The 17,931-nt window shown below is 42.4% G+C and overlaps 1 protein-coding gene across 3 annotated transcripts in view; it reads left to right on the top strand.

The window, feature by feature from the left end:
• The first annotated feature begins 7,037 nt into the window (after positions 1-7,037).
• Positions 7,038-17,931, top strand: part of Chrm2 (cholinergic receptor muscarinic 2) — a 118,926-nt gene continuing 108,032 nt past the window's right edge. Inside the window, exons 1-2 of one of the 3 annotated variants that reach the window (XM_051151733.1) lie at positions 7,038-7,174; positions 7,705-7,852. Coding sequence is in view for 1 of the 3 variants with exons in the window: in XM_051151731.1 (XP_051007688.1) it covers positions 8,573-8,607 (35 nt within the window). In the remaining 2 variants the exon portion in view is untranslated. Of the gene's footprint in view, positions 7,175-7,331; positions 7,486-7,704; positions 7,853-8,437; positions 8,608-17,931 lie in introns of those variants that run through there. The other 2 variants (XM_051151732.1, XM_051151731.1) reach the window with 2 other exon arrangements.

The following is a 17,931-nucleotide window of genomic DNA, read 5'->3' as shown; positions in this document are numbered from 1 at the left end:
GAAACATTTTCAAATTAAGTGATGAGAAAGAAAAACTGCATTCCTCCTATGAATACATAGATTATAGTGTCTTAGTTTATGCTTTTTTGTGTCATCTGGGTTTAGCCATTGTTCCAGTTTTTAAAAAGTAATAGGTCCCATCGTTGATAGTTTTAGGACCCATGGACAAAAAAAAAATTGTTGACGTACTTTCTGTGACAAGAGCCAAGATAGTCCTGAGCTTCAGAGTAAAATTTCATTCTTAGTCACTGATGGTTGGTCAAGAATAAGGGATGCTTAGAATTCATAGTTTATACAAAAGCTATTGAGATCATAAAAGTAAAGAAAGGCACAATATTTGTGGCATGACTTGGAATATAGTATCTATTTTCTGCCTGAGTAGAATTTCTCTGTCTCCAGCTACATAGTTCTTGATAGTCTAATAATGGATATTATTTTTAATTAGGAAGTAATCTGAATAGAAACAGTGAGAATTTGAAAAGGAAAATTGCAGTTCAGCCCTAAAAGCAAGCATACTTCTTACATTTTAGTAGCCTTCTTTCCTTATTTCCTCTGACAATGTCGAGCAGACACTGATGTGGCACAGAATAGTGTCCCCAGCACCACTGTCCTTAGAACCTGAGTGGCTGATCTACCACTTTCATCTTAAATTTCTAGTCCTTCTCCATTTTCATTTTCTCATGCATGACTGATGGTCAACTCTGGGACCAAATGCGTAGAAACAATATTGATATTCTCAGGGTTAATTAGGCAAAGTGAAAGTATAGACCAGATTTCAAGATGGACTTCCAGCTTTTTAGTTATTGTGTGAGAGAGGACTCCAGTTCTTCGTTATCTTGTCCCCATCATTGCTGCCATTATGTAATTAGAATAAATTATAACAGCCATACCCAAGTGTCCTTTCCTCAAGAAATTACAGAAGTTCTCATGTGCCAGAAATACTCATTACTAAATAAGTAGTCAGCTTATTACTTCTAAAACACAAAAATTTAAAGATTAAGAAACAAGAGTCATATAGAGGACCAAACATACATCCTAAAGCATAGCACCTGGGTAGAGGACACAGAAGTGCCTATCCTATCCTTGACTTCCTTGGTAAGAAACTGGAAATACAGATGTAGCTGATGGGCAGCTCAGGCTTCATGTGGGTCCCCTAGTAAAGGGAGCTGAGGCTGGGGGTTGGAGGCTGTCTCTGATGTAGACTCTGTTGCCTGCTTTTTGATCCCTCCCTCTGGGGGGCTGTGTCACCAGGCCACTTGATGACTTGCAGTGAGTGGGTTTGAGGGGAGAGGGAGGGAGGATAGGCAGGAGAAGAGGAGGGAGAGGGATATGATTGGGATGTAAAGTGAGTAAATAAGCAAAGTTTTTAAGAAGATACTGGAGTACCATAGTACTCAATGAATGGTGTTTTACTTGTCTTTTCTGACTGCTTTTAAATATGGGCCCCGAGATGTTGCTTCATGACCACTGACAATGTCTCTAAATTTTGCCACATCTCTCCTATAGCACTGTTGACTAATTTGAATATTTAAATGTTCTTTCAACATCCATAAGATCACACTTATCCCGAGCTTCCATAGTGTGTGTGTGTGTGTGTGTGTGTGTGTGTGTGTGTGTGTGTGCGTGTTATGTGTGCTAAATGTTATCCCTAGAATCAGCTACCTGAAGTACAAGTGACATGGTCTCTTTCTGAAACCTCTCTATATAACTTCAAATAGTTTATCTATGGTTCCTACATTTCTTTCATTTCTCTTCAGTTAGATCTAAAAGCTCTTGGTGGTTTCATATCATTGATACGTAAGAAATCATTGAATGTTATTCAATATCTTGTTGCACTAATGTCAATACCTTAAATCCAGGTTGTGGCAAGCTTCTGAGAAGCTCTTCTTCCCAGAGATTCCATCTGATTGACATTCTCAGACCAGCTCTTCGTACTTCGTAGCACTCACTGTTGAAGCAAAGCATAGCAATGGCAGCTTGTTTAGATAAAACTTGGTCAGTGAGAAATATTTTCCACCAAGCCATAGACATTGTGTATCCCATATCTGGCATCAATAACACAAGAGCGCATGGTGTCTGCTATGAAGTTCTCATGGTAGCTCTTGAGTGGTGATCATTGAAGACATTCAATGATGATAAATGCATGTTTCTTCAGCATCCTTTTAAAGTTAACTCTTCTCCTAAGGCAGTGTTTATCATGAAGGAAATTAGTAGAGATAGAGCACATCCATTCTTCTAGGGTAGCCTCACTCCCTGCTCTAGAAATTTATAAAAGCTGCGCTTGAAACCTCTTATGCATGAGGTCCTTAAGCTACAGATTCAGTCACGTTGTGGGTTAAATGAGAAAGAAAGCACATGTTCAGCCTGTATCCTTTTGGTGAAATAAGGCAGGGGATGCTTTAGTGATTGTCTCCTTAGGCACGCTACTTGGAGAAAGAGTGTTTCTAGAGTGAAAAGATCTTCATGCAGTTGTATTACTGGTCACACTCATTTGAGCCTAACTTTGCAAAATGTTATTTTCTGCATGATAGCTATCTCAGTCACTCTGGAGACTGGAGGGGAAATTCAGTTGCGTGAAGAAGACTTGGAGGGCTGCTATGGTTCAGAAATATGCGTCCTTCTCATAGGGTACCATCTCATGCTTTCTTCTGATGACCCATGGCTAGCTTCGAAAACGTGTCTGCTATACGAGCTGAGCTGAGAAAATACATGAACTCCCAAGAGGAAGAGATTAGTTCCCTGGAAATTCTCCAGAAAGCAGGGCTCCTTATAGGCTAAGTTGGTGTTAAGTATTCTTGAAAGGCTCTTTTTTGTTCAGTTACTGATTCAAGTCACCAGGGGACCTTGTGCATAACACAAGAGCAGGAATCTTCCCTTTGAACTCGATAGAATCTTAGCTTCACCTGAAATTCCAGCATCCAATTTAGACTTTAGGAAGAGAAATTTAAATTGTCAAAAACTGTGTGTGGAAATGGATGCATCTAGAGCTTCTAACCCCCTGATTTACAGTTTTTCTTTCTTTCTTTCAACAATTATTTTATTAAATATTTTTACATGTACATTTATCTTATTACACATATATACAATAAACTATCTACAGCAAGAAGAACCACAAAACAATCAGGAATTATATAAGTGTTACAGTCATAGTGTTTTGGCTATTTGTATTTGGCAGCCTTGAAGAAAACATCTTTCCTATCTTGGTGAGTCTAAAATTCTGAATGTAAATCAATATCTATCATATTCCATCATTATCAACTTAGAACATCTATCTAGACCCAAAAACACCTTAACCCCTAAACAACTAAACTTAATTATAAAACTGAACTATCTGGTCTTCAACCCCGTCAGAGACTTGAGAAGGAATAAAATTAATTACCTGCATATGCAGGGAGTTCAGGTTAGCAGCTTCCCAAATGAGAGATGACAGAGATAGTCTGCTGCCTGAACAGTTACCCAAAATTCTCTATAATGTTGGAGCATCATCATTGTCAGCCTACCTCTCTAAGTGGGTCTTCAGCTTTGCCTTCTGATGGGGAGGATTCATCCAGACTAAATGCTCTTCTGAGCACCTGTCTGTTTCCATCTGTGTATTTTAACACTGACTTATTAGCAGTTGCTTAACATTTTGCAGCCGGGTACCCCTCCTCCCCCACTATTTCCTTCCTCTTAATATTCCCACTTTGCAACAGAGCTCTGTGTTTTAAATATTTTAGACTCAGCAGCAGTAAACGTTTTCAGGCTTTTGGATAACACTATCAAGGCTAAGACAGGATGAGTTTAAAACATCTGTGATGCCAAACTTCAAGGAAAAGGAAAAAAAAAATAACAGAGCATTGTTTGTCAGACCGGCACTAAACATTGTCACTCAGTATCAGTCCCATTTGTATATGAAAACTTCTGTCGCACGGTATGCAAAAGGATGAGAAAAGGACATCATCTTTTCTAGCTGAAGAATAGAAGCTTTTAAATTACTCTCTGGGAGGCCTTGCAGGGAAAATAAGTAACTCTAAGCAGAATGCCATGTCTATTGTGGGACTGTTATTAAGATTTTTAAACAACAGAGTTACTGCAAAGCCCATTTCAAGCACTGGCCATCACTGGAAGACCCATTCTGAACCCGAGAATGTAAAAATTCAAAACGAACCATGGAAAAGGAAAAATTCCTTAGGTGTACATCAGGGAAATCAGGATGTTTTTTCTGCATCTCGCTGCTAAGCCCAATGGCCCCCTGTTCACCTCTTGGAATAGCTTTATGAGTGAGAGATTGAAGGCAACAAGATCTATCTGCTCTGGTTTATTTTCCTCCCAGAAGCCAAGTCTTCCCTTGTAAGTTTTTAGGTCATCGAATACAGAAAAAGTGGGAGGGGGTCAGACAGTATGGCTGCCATATACCTAGTGGGAAGCCACCAGAGTTCAACTCTTCATCTACTTACAAAGAGAGGGTGCTGATTTGTGCAACAAATGAGTGAATTACTCTTGCCCTGAAATCAACTTGGTGCAGTAAAAGGACTAAGACCCAATCAGACCTCTTCTTCTGTTACTGGTGACCTTATTTATAGTCACATTCAAAAGTGAACTTTGTCAAAGATTCAAAGTCATACCCTCCAGGCACTGGTGCTCTTCATCGCATGCCTAAAACTGCCGTTATAAGGAGGTAGGTAATGAAGTTTGGCTTCACAAGTGGAAATTACTAATTTATTAGAGTGCTTTGAGGTGGAAAATAGTCATGCAGATAAAGGAAAACCCACAGATGCATTCTACAAAGTCTTTAAAAAGCACTTTTGAAAATGTTCCACACCAAGAGTTACTAATAAATGCAAACGCTATATTCCTGGGGTGAAGGAACACTCTTTTATCTCAGAAAGTGAACTTGCTTAAGAGATGAAAATAAAATGCTCAGAAAACACATGATCATTTCCTGTACAGAAGGAAGCTGGAAGGAGGAAAGAATAAGGCTCCCTGGGGCCAGTGTGATGATGGGTTATGTTTAACATGCGCCTTGCATCACTCTGGTGGATAGCATCGTTGCTTCTGCTGACAATGCTCCTGATAGACACTTTCAAGGAGGTCACAAGCATGACCCAGGAATCAGAATCCTTAAAGCGTAGCTGACACCTCACAGCCACAGCTAACTTGTTATTTGCCAAAAGATCTGCTGAGACCTTTGCAGCGATTAGTTCTACTGTTCTATTTAACAAATCTAAAAGATATCACTGAACCCATTTTATTGACCAAAAAACTGACAACTAGAGTAGTTAACTAATTTCTCCACATCACACACTGAGTGGCAGAGATACAAATATGCATAAAAAAGTAATGACTTAAGACAAGAGAATGGGCGTCCTCGAGGTTTGTTTACTGAGAGTGCTATTTCTGTTTGCAGCTCCTCACACAAGCCCGAAATGAGTGTGAGCCTTTGCTTGCTATTTATTTCCCTTTTTTGGAATAGGTAGACCCTTTTAGGAAAAAAGCATTTGTAATGGGAAACAAAAACAGATGCAGAGTAGAGATGAAGATATGACTGGGCTTTCTTCCTTGTTGCTGGCCAGGAATTTAGTATTCTTTTTTTTTTTTCCGTGTGGTGTGTGTGTGTGTGTGTGTGTGTGTGTGTGTGTGTGTGTGGTGTGTGCGCAAACATACACACATGTGCATCCAAAATAAAAAACTGAGGCACATTATGACAGCATGCATTTCTAAAGGCTTTTAAGATATAATAGCAAATGGAATGATTGTGAACTTATTTTTAAGAGAAAATAATTTTTTAAAAATCAGAAAATTACTACCAGAAACCCAGTTCTAGGGTAGGCTGAGGGCAACAGTGTACAGAAGTGCCTTCCTCAAACAATGCTCCTGATGGAATGCCTGTGTGGACATTGAAGGCAGAGACAGACATTGCCATCCTTTATACTAGGATAGCTTTAATCAAGCAAAGTTGAATTTGTGTCAATCCTGCTTAGAGACAGCTATAGGCTTTTCATTTGTCAATGAATTTATATTGGTGTATAATCTATCATCTTGATGGCCAACCTTTGTGCAATAGCTTTTATGTGGGTGTCTCATCTCAAGGATGAGAAACTTAGTAAGTAAAGGAACAGTAGCTTTATTATGCTGTGTGCTCTCTAGCACCCAGCAAAGGGCAGGGTGACAAGAATTGGGCATAATAAATAGCAATTTCTCTGCCTCTGTGATCAAAAAGGAGCTATGCCCCATTCTTTGTTATTTAGTTTAAGATTTCGACTATTTTTTCTTTAATTGTATTTGGAAATGAAAGCTACATCATTTTTATGCCATCATATACAATATACCTTATCAAAAGTAAGTGTTGTCCTCAAGCACACTTTAGAACAATCACAACATAATATTATCGAGCAGGGTCCATACTTTAAAATAATGGGTAAAATTTTGGGAAGGAGCTTTTTATTAAAATAAATAATATTAAGAGTAGTCCACACTCCGAACACAGGGAAGTTCACATCTTTCCCCCCATAGACGTCTAAATCCTCCCCCCTCCCCAAAGCATCACTCTCTGCATATTACTATTTCCCACTAATTGATGGAAAACACAGGCATTGGCGCATTGGCCAATGTGTGGTTTTTTTTTTTTTTTTTAAGCAAAGACAGATAAATAAAAATTTGGTTTTTCCTAACCTAATATATTAGTCAACATCAAAGAAATAATCTGAACACTTCACCATGACTATATATTTAGCACAAAGTATACTGCATTCATTCTAACATTTTCCCCACCTGGAAACACAGGGCTTAAGTGTCCTCAGCAATCAACAAACCTTCTTCCCAATGTGCCCTGTCAGCTTTGTAGCAACTCGGCACTTGCTGGCATGAGACTTATGGGTGGTGGTGGTGGTGGTGGTGGTGGTGATTGCAAAGGTTGTGGTGTAGAAACTGCAGATGGAGAGCTGGGCTCTGGGGATGGACATGGAGAGATGCAGAAAGGAGCTGGAAGAGAAAGCTGTCATATTTGCACGGAAGAACCGCCAAATCAGAGCGCAGAGAAGATTTCATTGGAGGAGCCCCTTCAATGGCAACTAATCCTGTCAGATCGAAAGAAAATTGTAAATGCTCTCTCCTGAAACTGTCCGCCCATTGCAGCTAATCGAACTCAAACGCACAAATAGAGACACCACTCTTGCTCGCCTGCTACACACAGCGGGTGAGGGCGCGGAGACCCGTTCCTGGGAGCAGGCACGCGGGGGCACAGACACACAGACACACACACACATACACACACACTCGCACACACGCACACGCCAGCCTGCGGGCTTGGCCAGAGCCCTGAAGTCGCAGATCCCACTAGGAAATCGCCTGAGGCTCTGGGAGAAGTGGTGGAGCGCCGCTCCCAGACACTAATTACTACTTCCCCGGCCCAGGCGCAAGGGTGAAGAAATGAAGCCCGCCCAGCTCTTCGCCATATCCAGGTCTCCTTTCTATTTCGGTGTCCACAGTCATCTCCCTGAAAGCCAGGTTTGAAAGTCTTCTTTGCCTGTCTTTTGGGGGTATGATTTTCAGGGTGGCGGGCAGAGTCAATTTAACTCCAGTCTGAACAGCTTAGCCAAGTGAGAGCCTCGCTAGCCTTCTCAGAGCCGTGGGGTCCGCAGTCTCCCACCCCCCAACACCCGCCGCCCCACCCGTCTAAGTGCAAGTGCGGCAGCGACAACTAATCTTTCCCTTTTCTCTCGCAAGATCCAGGGGGAAGGCCAGCGGGCGGCCAGCTGAGGACTCTAAGCTGTATAGCTCGCGCCGGAGCGGGTTCAACCTGAGCCCGCCAAAGGCTCCGCGCTCCGGCCAGACTCCACCAGATCACCCACCCGGGCGACTGTGCCAGCGACAGGTAAAGACACTGCTATACCTCCTTGTTCTCCGAGATTGTCCACGCCAAGGACCCTTGTACCTTGCAGCTCCTCCCAATCGCCCAACCTTGGCCGCAGAGAGTCTGGGTTTGGAGGAATTATTTGGTGGTCCCTGACACGTGCAGGTTTTCCAATGGAAACTTTAGCATCTGGGGCTTGCAGAAGGGGACACGTACCTTGGCGGGTCTGAAAGGGGGGTGCTTCACAGCTGGGGCAGGGGAACCATTGGGGTCGCTAAGTCCAGGGGAATGTGATCAAAGCAGCCTGTGAGCGGCGCTACCCAGCAAGGCTCTGTCTTTGAGCTTGACATCCCCTCCACTGTCACGGACCCTCCTCTTCATCTCCCCCTACCCCGACTCCAGAAGCTGCTATGGGAAAGGCAAGTAGAGCTCCGTGCCCTAGGGTCTGAGCACAAGGCTTTAGGGTGGAGGCCTCCTTTGCCCCCACTTCACGCTGTCCTCTGAGTCTGCCTTAGGAGAGAGCCTTCCTGTGCGGGAGACAGGTTTGGTGCTGAGGTCCCCGGACCTTGGGCAAGGGCCGGAGTGGGGATGGAGGTGGGAGAAAATGGTTCAGGAAGGTTCCCAGGAAGAAAGAGAAGGGAGCCCTCTGGAAGCCTATTTTCCTCCACCGGCTGCGCGGGAGGTTGATTGTCCACTGTGGCTGAGGAAAGAGGTTCCAGCCCAGAGGTGGTGAGGTCTCAGATGCTGCTGGAGCTTGCTTGGCCTCCCAACTCATGGTGGGTATTGGACCACACACTGCAGGTCATAGATAGGGGATAGATATGCCGCAAATGACCTTTATTACTGGTACCTGCGGAGCTAGGCAATCGCCACTAACTTGTGGCTCTCGGAGCCTGCGAGGTGCGATCCAAACCCGGTTGCAGATACAAAACACAGAATTTCCACCTGTGCGCTCCACCCTTCCGAGTCTCTGGAATGCCACACGCCTAGCAGGCAGCTAAGCTTGCTTTGCAGAGTGCTCTAGGGGGTAAGAATTTGCCCAAATTATTGACAAACTATGGGGTACACTCTCCCTCTGTCCTTCTCCGACATATATGTCTCCCTGTGGTTCTTCAGTGCATGCAAGGTTCTTCTGAGGCACAAAATAGTCCAAGGGAGGGTCGACTGGTCTTTCAGTCCTTTTCTGTGATGCAGACTCAGGAGCTTGTGTGCAAATACCCGCGGAGAGAGGCACTCGCTGCCAAGAGGCGGGAGGAGGGCAGAGAGATGGAACTAAATGCTTAAGGCAAGTGGAATTGCCCGCTGACACATCACCCAAGCTGCCCTCTCATGTCCTTGTGTTACTTCACAGTCCCTGCGGGTCTGTTCCTGCAACCCCACTGCTCCAAAGCTTCCCACGGCGAGAAGCCCCTTGCTCCTGTGTGCCAGGTCCAGGAGGAATCTCCCAAGCTGGCCTTACATTCCTCTCTACTCCTTTTCTTTTCTTTTTGTCTAGTTTTGCTCTTCTTGCTCCTTCTTTTGCGCTGGGTGGCAGTGGGTATAATATGGAAATCTTTATGATGTTCAGTCCCTCTAGCACAAGCAGTCAGAAACACAAACCCACATTCCAAAGCTCTATCATACAGGCATTAGCGCTCCAGTGCCCAGCCACCTTTAGGCATTCTCCCAGCATCTACAGCCTTGGCTATCTTAGGGATTTGAAGTAGGAGGGTGGTGGTGAGGACGTGCAGGGGCAGTTCAGAGAGGCGAACACTCCTGAGGTGCAGTGGGAGGCGATTTTCCTGTCTCAACACTGTGTATCTTGTCCTAAGCACAACTTGTAGCAGCTTTTTCCCAACCTGCACAGAGTAGTCCGAAGGTTGAGTGCCAGAGTGAGCCTGGATTCAGAAGGCTCCGCTCAGAGAATCAGTTGAGCTCATAAACTCCATGTTAACCAACTCTGGACTGTGGAGCAAAGGCTTTCCCATGTTTCCTGAAGGCAATCAGATGCATACGTATAAGCTGTCTTGATAAGCATAGGGTGGGTATTTTCTTTTCATTGCTAAGCAATAACAGAGATTGTGATACACTTACATAGAAATCTCTCATAATCAGGTGTTCCTGGGTCATCTCAAGAATGTTGCGAAAACTGTAATTACTGTAGAGATAAACCAGTTGTTTTAGCCAACGCACAGTTTCCTGCCGAGAACTGTATTGGGCTGCAATTGAGAAAGGGCATTTTGAGACTGTGGCCAAAGGTTTGAAGAACTTTGTGCCAACAGTGTTATAGCTTTTCCCGAGGAAAGTGACTAAGGAAGACACGTTAAAGCCACAGCAGCTCTGATTGTCACCCTGTTGTTAATAATGTGTTGAAGTTTTGGCAATATAATTGAAAACAACTTCTCATGCAGACTTTGTGAGTTGAAATAATATTGGCAAATAAGTTTAAAAAATACGAAATAGACCCCTGAAAGGCTGGAAATCTCTCCTCAGGTTTGTCAATTGTTTGAAGGTCCTGTGAATACGGTGGAGTGGACGTAGAAGAAAGTTGAACCGTAAGACCTGAAAGTTAGAATAGGCTGCCTAACAGATGTTTTGTCATCCTGTAAAGGGAGGAATGATGTGTGCTTATGTAAGTGTGCCTGAGGGTGCCTGGAGGGGAACTGGAGGGAGAAAATAGTTGGACTGCAATATCCTTATCATAGTTCAAGTGCGAGGGAACCCAGAAAACATGTTTGACATTCTCAACTTACTTCAGAGACAACCATGGAAGAGAGAAGAGATTAGCAGTTAAAACATATGTGAAGGCCTTCTTGCAATGAGCTCCCATGGGGCAGCCGTGGTGTGTGTGTGTGTGTGTGTGTGTGTGTGTGTGTGTGTGTGTGTGTGTGTGTGTGTGTGTGTGTGTGAACTGCTGTCTTTAAAAACAAAAAATGACAAATTGCTCTAAAAGTGACATCCCTTTCTTTGTCCAGTCTGTTGCCCCCATTCCCAAGCCAGGCTTGGTGACATACTTAGAGGACAATTTCCCAACTCCAGTCTATAACATCCCACTCCCAAGACCAAGGGTAGTGGGAGGTCTTGAGCATCTTGAGAGATTGCTACTCTGATGGCTGGCAAGGAGGGAATTGAACATGTGAGTGTCTAGTGGTCAATGTAGACTAAGCTGGATGATGAGAAAGCATGTGTCTTCAAGACTTACAGCAATGGAAAAAGTGGAAGGAGGTGGATGATGGTGATGATGATGATGATGATGATGGTGATGATGATAATAGGAGGAAGGGGAAGGGGAGAGGAGGAGAAAGAGGAGGAGAAGGATAATTAAGAGCAGAATGCAGGAAAAGAAAACAGGAAATGGAGAAAAGAAAACTCTAAGGGTAGGATTCTGTGGAAATAGCCTTAATAGAGCATTGGTTCAGCCTCAACTATTGATGCTGGTCTTGATATGTCACTATACAGAACAATGTTCCTAAGTATCTTCCCGTGTAACTACCCAGGGACCCTTTTTCATCTCAGCTTAAAATTTGTTCCTTTTACTGGATATGACAGAGACTGACAAACAACATGTCAGTGGTTCCCTAGAAGGACTGTTTTTCTTCGTAAGAATTATATTTGCACTAGGACATTGCTTTTGATGTCCACGCTGTGTTCCCACCAGGACTCCTATGTATTGAACCCTGTTGAAATCTTCACTGTGGCTATTAACAGCTGCCCAGTATCCTTATCATCTGTGCTCTGCTTCCTTTGGTTCCCTGAGCAAATACTCCAACCTGTTTCATTAGGGAGAAGTCAGCAATACAAGTGTACTATCTGTATATCCCGGGCTCTGGTTTGTCTTGTGGTGTAATGATATGTGCATGTGTACATGCATACTCCTCTGTCTGTGTGTATGTGTTTGAGTCGGGTTGGGGGGCAGATCATGGGAAGCAGGTCATCTTTCCTTGGGCACTTTCAAACTTTTTGCTAAATCCCTGATACTTTTCCTAAGCAGCTTACATGCGCCATTATTATCTGTCTTGCTACAAATCCTTAACGATTCTAAATACTGTCAAGCACATCCCAGGAACTTAATAAATCTTTGCTGAATGAGTAAATATATGAGTCCAATTTCTCATTACAACAACATAGGAGGGAGATGTGATTGTCTTGATCTTACAGGAAAAAAAGCCTACAGTCACAGAGACCCAGTGACCCCAAATCACATAGCTTGTATACTGTGGACCTAAGATGCAAACACAGCCTGTCGGACTCCTGAGGCTTCACTCTGGGCTAATTGATCATGTACAGAGGCATATCCTACATTTTGCCTGTTCTCTCTGTCCATTTAATTCAGCTCTGCCTTTTCTGATTAGAATCCCTATGACCCAGCAAAGAAGAATCAGTGCCAACTAGATTTTTAGTTGGCACAACATGCTTACTCTGCTTAGTTAGTTATTATCCTGGGTGGAGGAAATCAAAGGCATTAGGATTACCAGGCATTTTGCCAGGGAGCACATCTACCTCTCAGCTGGAAGGCAAGGGAACAAAGTAGAGGTTTGATGTCTTCCAGTTGAACCCATGATAAGTAGATAAATAGAATTCCCCAACGTGCATCATCTGTGTGCTTCGTGAGAAAGTTCACAAGCCAAAGCCCATTCTAGCTGTCTCTTCATTGTATTACCATGGTGATTGAGTTGCTCTCTGTTTTGTTGGTTTGCTTGTTTTCATTCTAACATTCAGGTTCTGAGTTTTGGTGGCTTCTTTTAGTTTTAATGCAACTTTGTGGTTGACCTCTGCTTTGTAAGGCACATGTGACTTTGTGACCTGCTATCAGCTAAAGTGGAGGAGGAAAAGTTACAGCTTCTATGCTATCTATTCTTGTCTTCATCTCATTTTCTACTTTCTTCTCACATGCTCAAGTTCCTTTTATACTATGACCTAAATCTACAATCATCTTAGATGCTGCTGTTACCATGGTAATGTTTCATGGTAGATAAGGGTATACTATAAGAATCAGTTTCTGTCATTAGTAGTGGGATTCTTTCCCCCTCAACCTTCTCCCTCTAGCCAAGCTTACTACGCCTAATGATGCCCTCTGGTGTTCAAAGGTAGAAAGTGCACTGGTTTGGTTATGAGGAGCTAGCTCATCCTTGTTTAAAGCTTAGAAGACACTTTGATTCTAATTTGAAAATAAAATTAAGTAAGGTAAAGGTGAATTCAAATAGCTTGAACAACTACATTATAAGAAAATTTTCTATCCCTAAATATTTTAAGTGCTGTTTACTGTGCGGAGATATAGAAAGTTCTATATTCCTATATAAGTAGTTAGACCTATATACCTTCTATGTTTAATATGGTTGTGAAATGTCCTTACAGGAGTCAGAGGGCTTGCACTGAGGTGCTTCCAGGAGAAGGGCCTAGAATATTCTCTATGATTTGGTTTGGGGACCTTAACAAAATGAAGTCTTTGTTCTTCAGAATTGAAGAGTTTCTTGCTGGAAATGGCTAGCCATCTTACTGTTTGCCTACATTAATGAGCACACTTTTATTAATCACTCATGACTCAGCAAACTGACATGAGAGTGATATGCCAAGCACACACACATTTTCTTCCTTTCTCACTCCAATTTCTACAGCGTCTTCTACTTTTGCGGCAAGGCAGACAGACCAATGCTTTCTCTGGGGCTTCTCTGAAAGGTCTCCCCAAGTGTCCAATCGCAGAGGGTTTTCAGACCTTTATCATAATGTTTCGAACCGGCCCACCACTCCTCATTCTCTCTGTACTACCCCTCCCTCTCGCACTGCCAGAGTACCCTTTCTACAGTGCAAACCAGAGCATATCATTCTCCGGTGTTTTTCATGTGGTTGGGATGAGCCCTCCCATCAGTGATACAGTGAGGCTGTCCATTACTGATAAAAGCTCTCTCCCCAGCTGCATCTTTACTCACCACTTCTTCATTTTTCGTCTGCAAAGATAGAACTCACAGTTGCCTAGTACCTTGACCCAGTGAGAGGAAAGGCTAAACAAATATTAACTAATGTGCTCTCTCTCATAATTTTCTACCTCCTCTCCTTTTCTTCCCTTCCGTTTATATCATTTCTCAGTGGTGTTGTTATTATTACAATGAACAGTGACAAGTAACCAAATTTTATTTATAATTGGAATCAATATAATAATCATAGGACACTGTTGGTGTTTAAGAGTCATGGTGATGTGTTTTAGGGGGGGGGGGAAATCATTATTTTAAAGCATTCCATGGGTCTCAATAAATTGTTTTTCTGGATATTAGACTAAAGTATTTGAAAAGTGAAAGCACTTGTTAATTGTAGCTGGCTTAATCTAACGCTGATCACAAAATAACAATTAGAACTTAAAATTTCAAATTAAGGAAAATAGAAGAATAATGGATGTATTGTTTTAATGATAAAAGCACACATTTACAATGTATTGGTAATAAGATTTGGTTTGTATACTCAATCTTAAGCAAAACGCTGAGAAGAGATGAGATATGGTTTTTAAAATAGCTAACTGACTTTCTAACAAAATTTTTGCATAGATGTTTATAACTCCATAAATATTCATAGTCCCTTTCTATTTTATTGTATAAAAATCTTCCTAGGCTACACACTAGCTTAGGTTCAGATGCCTAGTGCATGGAACAATGAAACAGTAAAGCTGAACATCTGTATTTCAAGATAAATGAAAATGAATAATTGAAGTGTGGTAGGGGGTGGTGTTCCGAAGTGCTCTGTTTTCATTTGGCTCAGGAAGGCAGGGCATCTGTTTTGGAGACTAAGAATCCATTTGCCCTTGGGTGGTGACCTCTAGGCACACAGGAACACAGGTTTTTGACAGTTGGCGTGCATAGCCAGTGCTTTGAGTGACAGGATTCCGAGACCTGGCTAAATCACTACTACCTTCTGAGGCTCTTTCAAGAGAGAGTAATTTATAGGCTGAAAACCTAGAATATTCTGTTCTTCTTAAAGAGATTATGAGTCAGCAAGAAAACTCCCGGGCATCTAGACTTTTAGCAGGTAGCTGATATGATCCCAAGGTGGGAAATAATGGAGCACGTGGTAAGTGATAGCAAAGGGTGCTGTAGAACTTACTAGACATTGATGAGGAAAACCAGACAGGATGATCAGCCCTGAAGTGCTTCTACAGACCTTTATCATGAAAGCTCTGTCTCCCCGTGTAGACTGGCAAGATCCAGACAGTGATTAGTATGGCCCAAAACCTTTTGATTTCCTGGGCAGATTCCAGTGTGAGCAATGAATAGCACTCCAGAAGAGCCATGGGTAGAGGTGTCTACATACAGCTTGTTTCCACGAAGCCCATCTACGTCACTATATTACATCCTTCTAGTTAGCCTGGGCTGGGAAGGACTGAGTACTTGGTTTCCTTTTTATGTCTTAATCCAGTTTCTTCACCTTCTGTGATTCCTCATTTTCTTTCTCACTGATGTCTGCCCAGACCACAACAACATTTTGATTCCAAAGCACCCCTGTGTAGGCTTTGACCTTTTCCAAACCTACTTTATTGGATATTCTGTAATGCTTATACCTCCCTTCCAACCCACCTAGCCTAGATAGGAGAGAAAAGAGGTTAATGGGAACCGGAGAAGTAGACCTTTTTGGACTCAGTTCCTGGGAGCAATTCCCCAGGCATAGTTGGTAGGATTTCAGCATACCAGCAACTCAACCAGTTGCTGCTGGAACTTGAGGCAGCAGCCAGAACCCTGAGCCCCAAAGCGTTCTCTGGAGTGGTCTCTCTAGGAGCTTCTCAAAGTGGAGCGATGGACAGCCAAACAATACCAAGACCCAAAAAGCCCTGCCCCCTCCCTCCTCTTTTGTGTGTGTGTGTGTGTGTGTGTGTGTGTGTGTGTGTGTGTGTGTGTGTGTGTGTATATATATATATATATATATATACATACATACATACATACATACATACATTTACATACACACACACACACACACACACACACACACACACACATATCGTCTCTGAGTCTGTACTAAGATGTGTTTCAGCTGGCAAAAGCCAAGCCCCAGCATGAGGTGGTTCATCTTCTAGTCAATAAACATCAACCGGTCTCTCACAAGTCTGTTCCCCATTCCACACTTGGGATCAAAACAAAACAAAAACATGTTTATATCCACTACACCCCTGTGCTGTATGGTGCCCTGTCTGTCTGCGTTTACACTGGGAAGCAAATGCACAGGCACCTGTTCCTCTTCCTCTTCCTTTTCCCAGGGAGGATTCAGTAAGAGCGATGGAATTGTCTTTGGTTCTGAAAGGGTAGGTTTAGTTATAGTTGCTGTAAATGTTCACACATTATGAAGATCCCAAGAGACAGACTTATTTAGTAAGCAGGAGGAACAGGGATGCTCTGATAGTCATCCCTGATGCTATTGATCGCTCTTAGTCAACAAGATGATTCCTCTGTTTTAATAAAGCAGATATGACTTTTCTTATCAAACCAATAAACTAGAGGGAGATGGGCCTTTTGTTTCTTGACTAGTTAACTACTCAAGGCTTCTGCACTAGGGGTGAGTTAGGTATCTGAAGAATGACCTGAAGACTAGTTTTTCTACATTTCATAAATGCTAAGTACAGAACAATCTGATCGGTAGTGATAATCCAGTCCATTGTACATACAAATGTGCGTTGTTGAACTAGATGCTGGCTTCTATACCATCCTTGAAGTTGGCTTGCAGGCAAGAGGTTTCTGCTCAACTCACAGGAAATCCGCAGAATTTCCCTCTCATTTCCTACTTGAATTCTTTGGACTCCCACATTTCGCCCCATTTTAGGGAGAAGAAAGGAAGTGGCCATAAGGCCAAAGTATAGTTTCCAGATAGATCCTTTGTTTTCTTGCTTTGTCCTCAAAATTACTTTCCCCTAAAATGTTATCAAGGAAGTGGGCAGCTATATATTTATATGTAGACCTAGGTAGCATAAATCTCTTTTCCTTTGTACTGAGGAGGGATACAGTGGTTGACAAAGGCTTAAATCTTGTCTTTGACAAGTAGATAAGTCCCAGTCTGGTTTTATTTTTAAATGACTATGATAGGATGTTTTCTGTGACTAAACACTCATATATTTGTGGAAATTTCTGACTTGGAAGTAAGATACTTCTCTGTGGCAATAGTGATCACCCCGTCACACACACAGCAAAGCAAAAACAAAGCACAAAGTGAGAGTTTCTGTGCTATGTTTCTATGCAACTTTATAACTTTTATCAATTATTTCAGTACATTGTTTCTATGTGGTATGCTCTTCTTACATTTTCTCTATAAGCTTAAGAGAAATTGGGTTTTATTTAATTTTTGACACTGAATAACTTGGTCTAAGTCTGCATCTGAGGCTATTTGCATCAGGACCACAACATCTAAGATGAAACATCAATTCTGAAGCCTTGCTTGCTTTGCTTTGCTGTACAACAGACACATTTTAAAGAGGGCTTCCCATTGAGAATTTGGCACTTGGAGTTTGACAAAAACAAGAACCAATAGAAAAGGAAAAGCAATACGGAGGTAAGCCTCACTTGTAATCATAGTTCAGAATATTAACTTGTGGAAAAGACAGAGTTCTCGTGAGAAGGATGAGTCTGAGGTGTTGGCCAGCAGCCTGGAGGTGGTCAATTTGTCCACTTCATATCTGGAAGCCATGGAGCATGAAAAGTCCCTCGGGAGCTTCTTTGAGGCATAGAGGTGGCAGGAATTTCAGCAAAGGCTTCTGGGTATAGAATTCCCTGGGCATGAAATCCTTCACAAATATTTATCAAAGGTGTATGGCATGTCTTTTGATTAGGAAAAATCAAGAAGTGTGATGGCACTGTTCTTTAGTCTCTGTCTATTTTATACAGCACCTCCCATAGTCTTTCTTATAAAGCAAATGCTCTTAGTGAATGTTGACTTCTGCATTGCAAATACACAAATAAAAGGCCAAAGGACCTAATTGTTGGAGTAAAACACCAGTAGACTAATTCTCTTCCTGTTTATGTGTCCATTGTCAATTCTTAACTGTTTATACACCGAAAGACTCCTGGGAACCATTACTGCCTATTGGCGAATGTTAATACCAGGTAATTTTTGCTTCAATTAATTGAAATTTCACACTCTTGTGTTTCCATATA

This window comes from Acomys russatus, chromosome 10 (assembly GCF_903995435.1).
Source record: "Acomys russatus chromosome 10, mAcoRus1.1, whole genome shotgun sequence".
Classification (NCBI taxonomy): Eukaryota; Metazoa; Chordata; class Mammalia; order Rodentia; family Muridae; genus Acomys; species Acomys russatus.
This window is presented reverse-complemented; position numbering and strand designations above follow the sequence as displayed.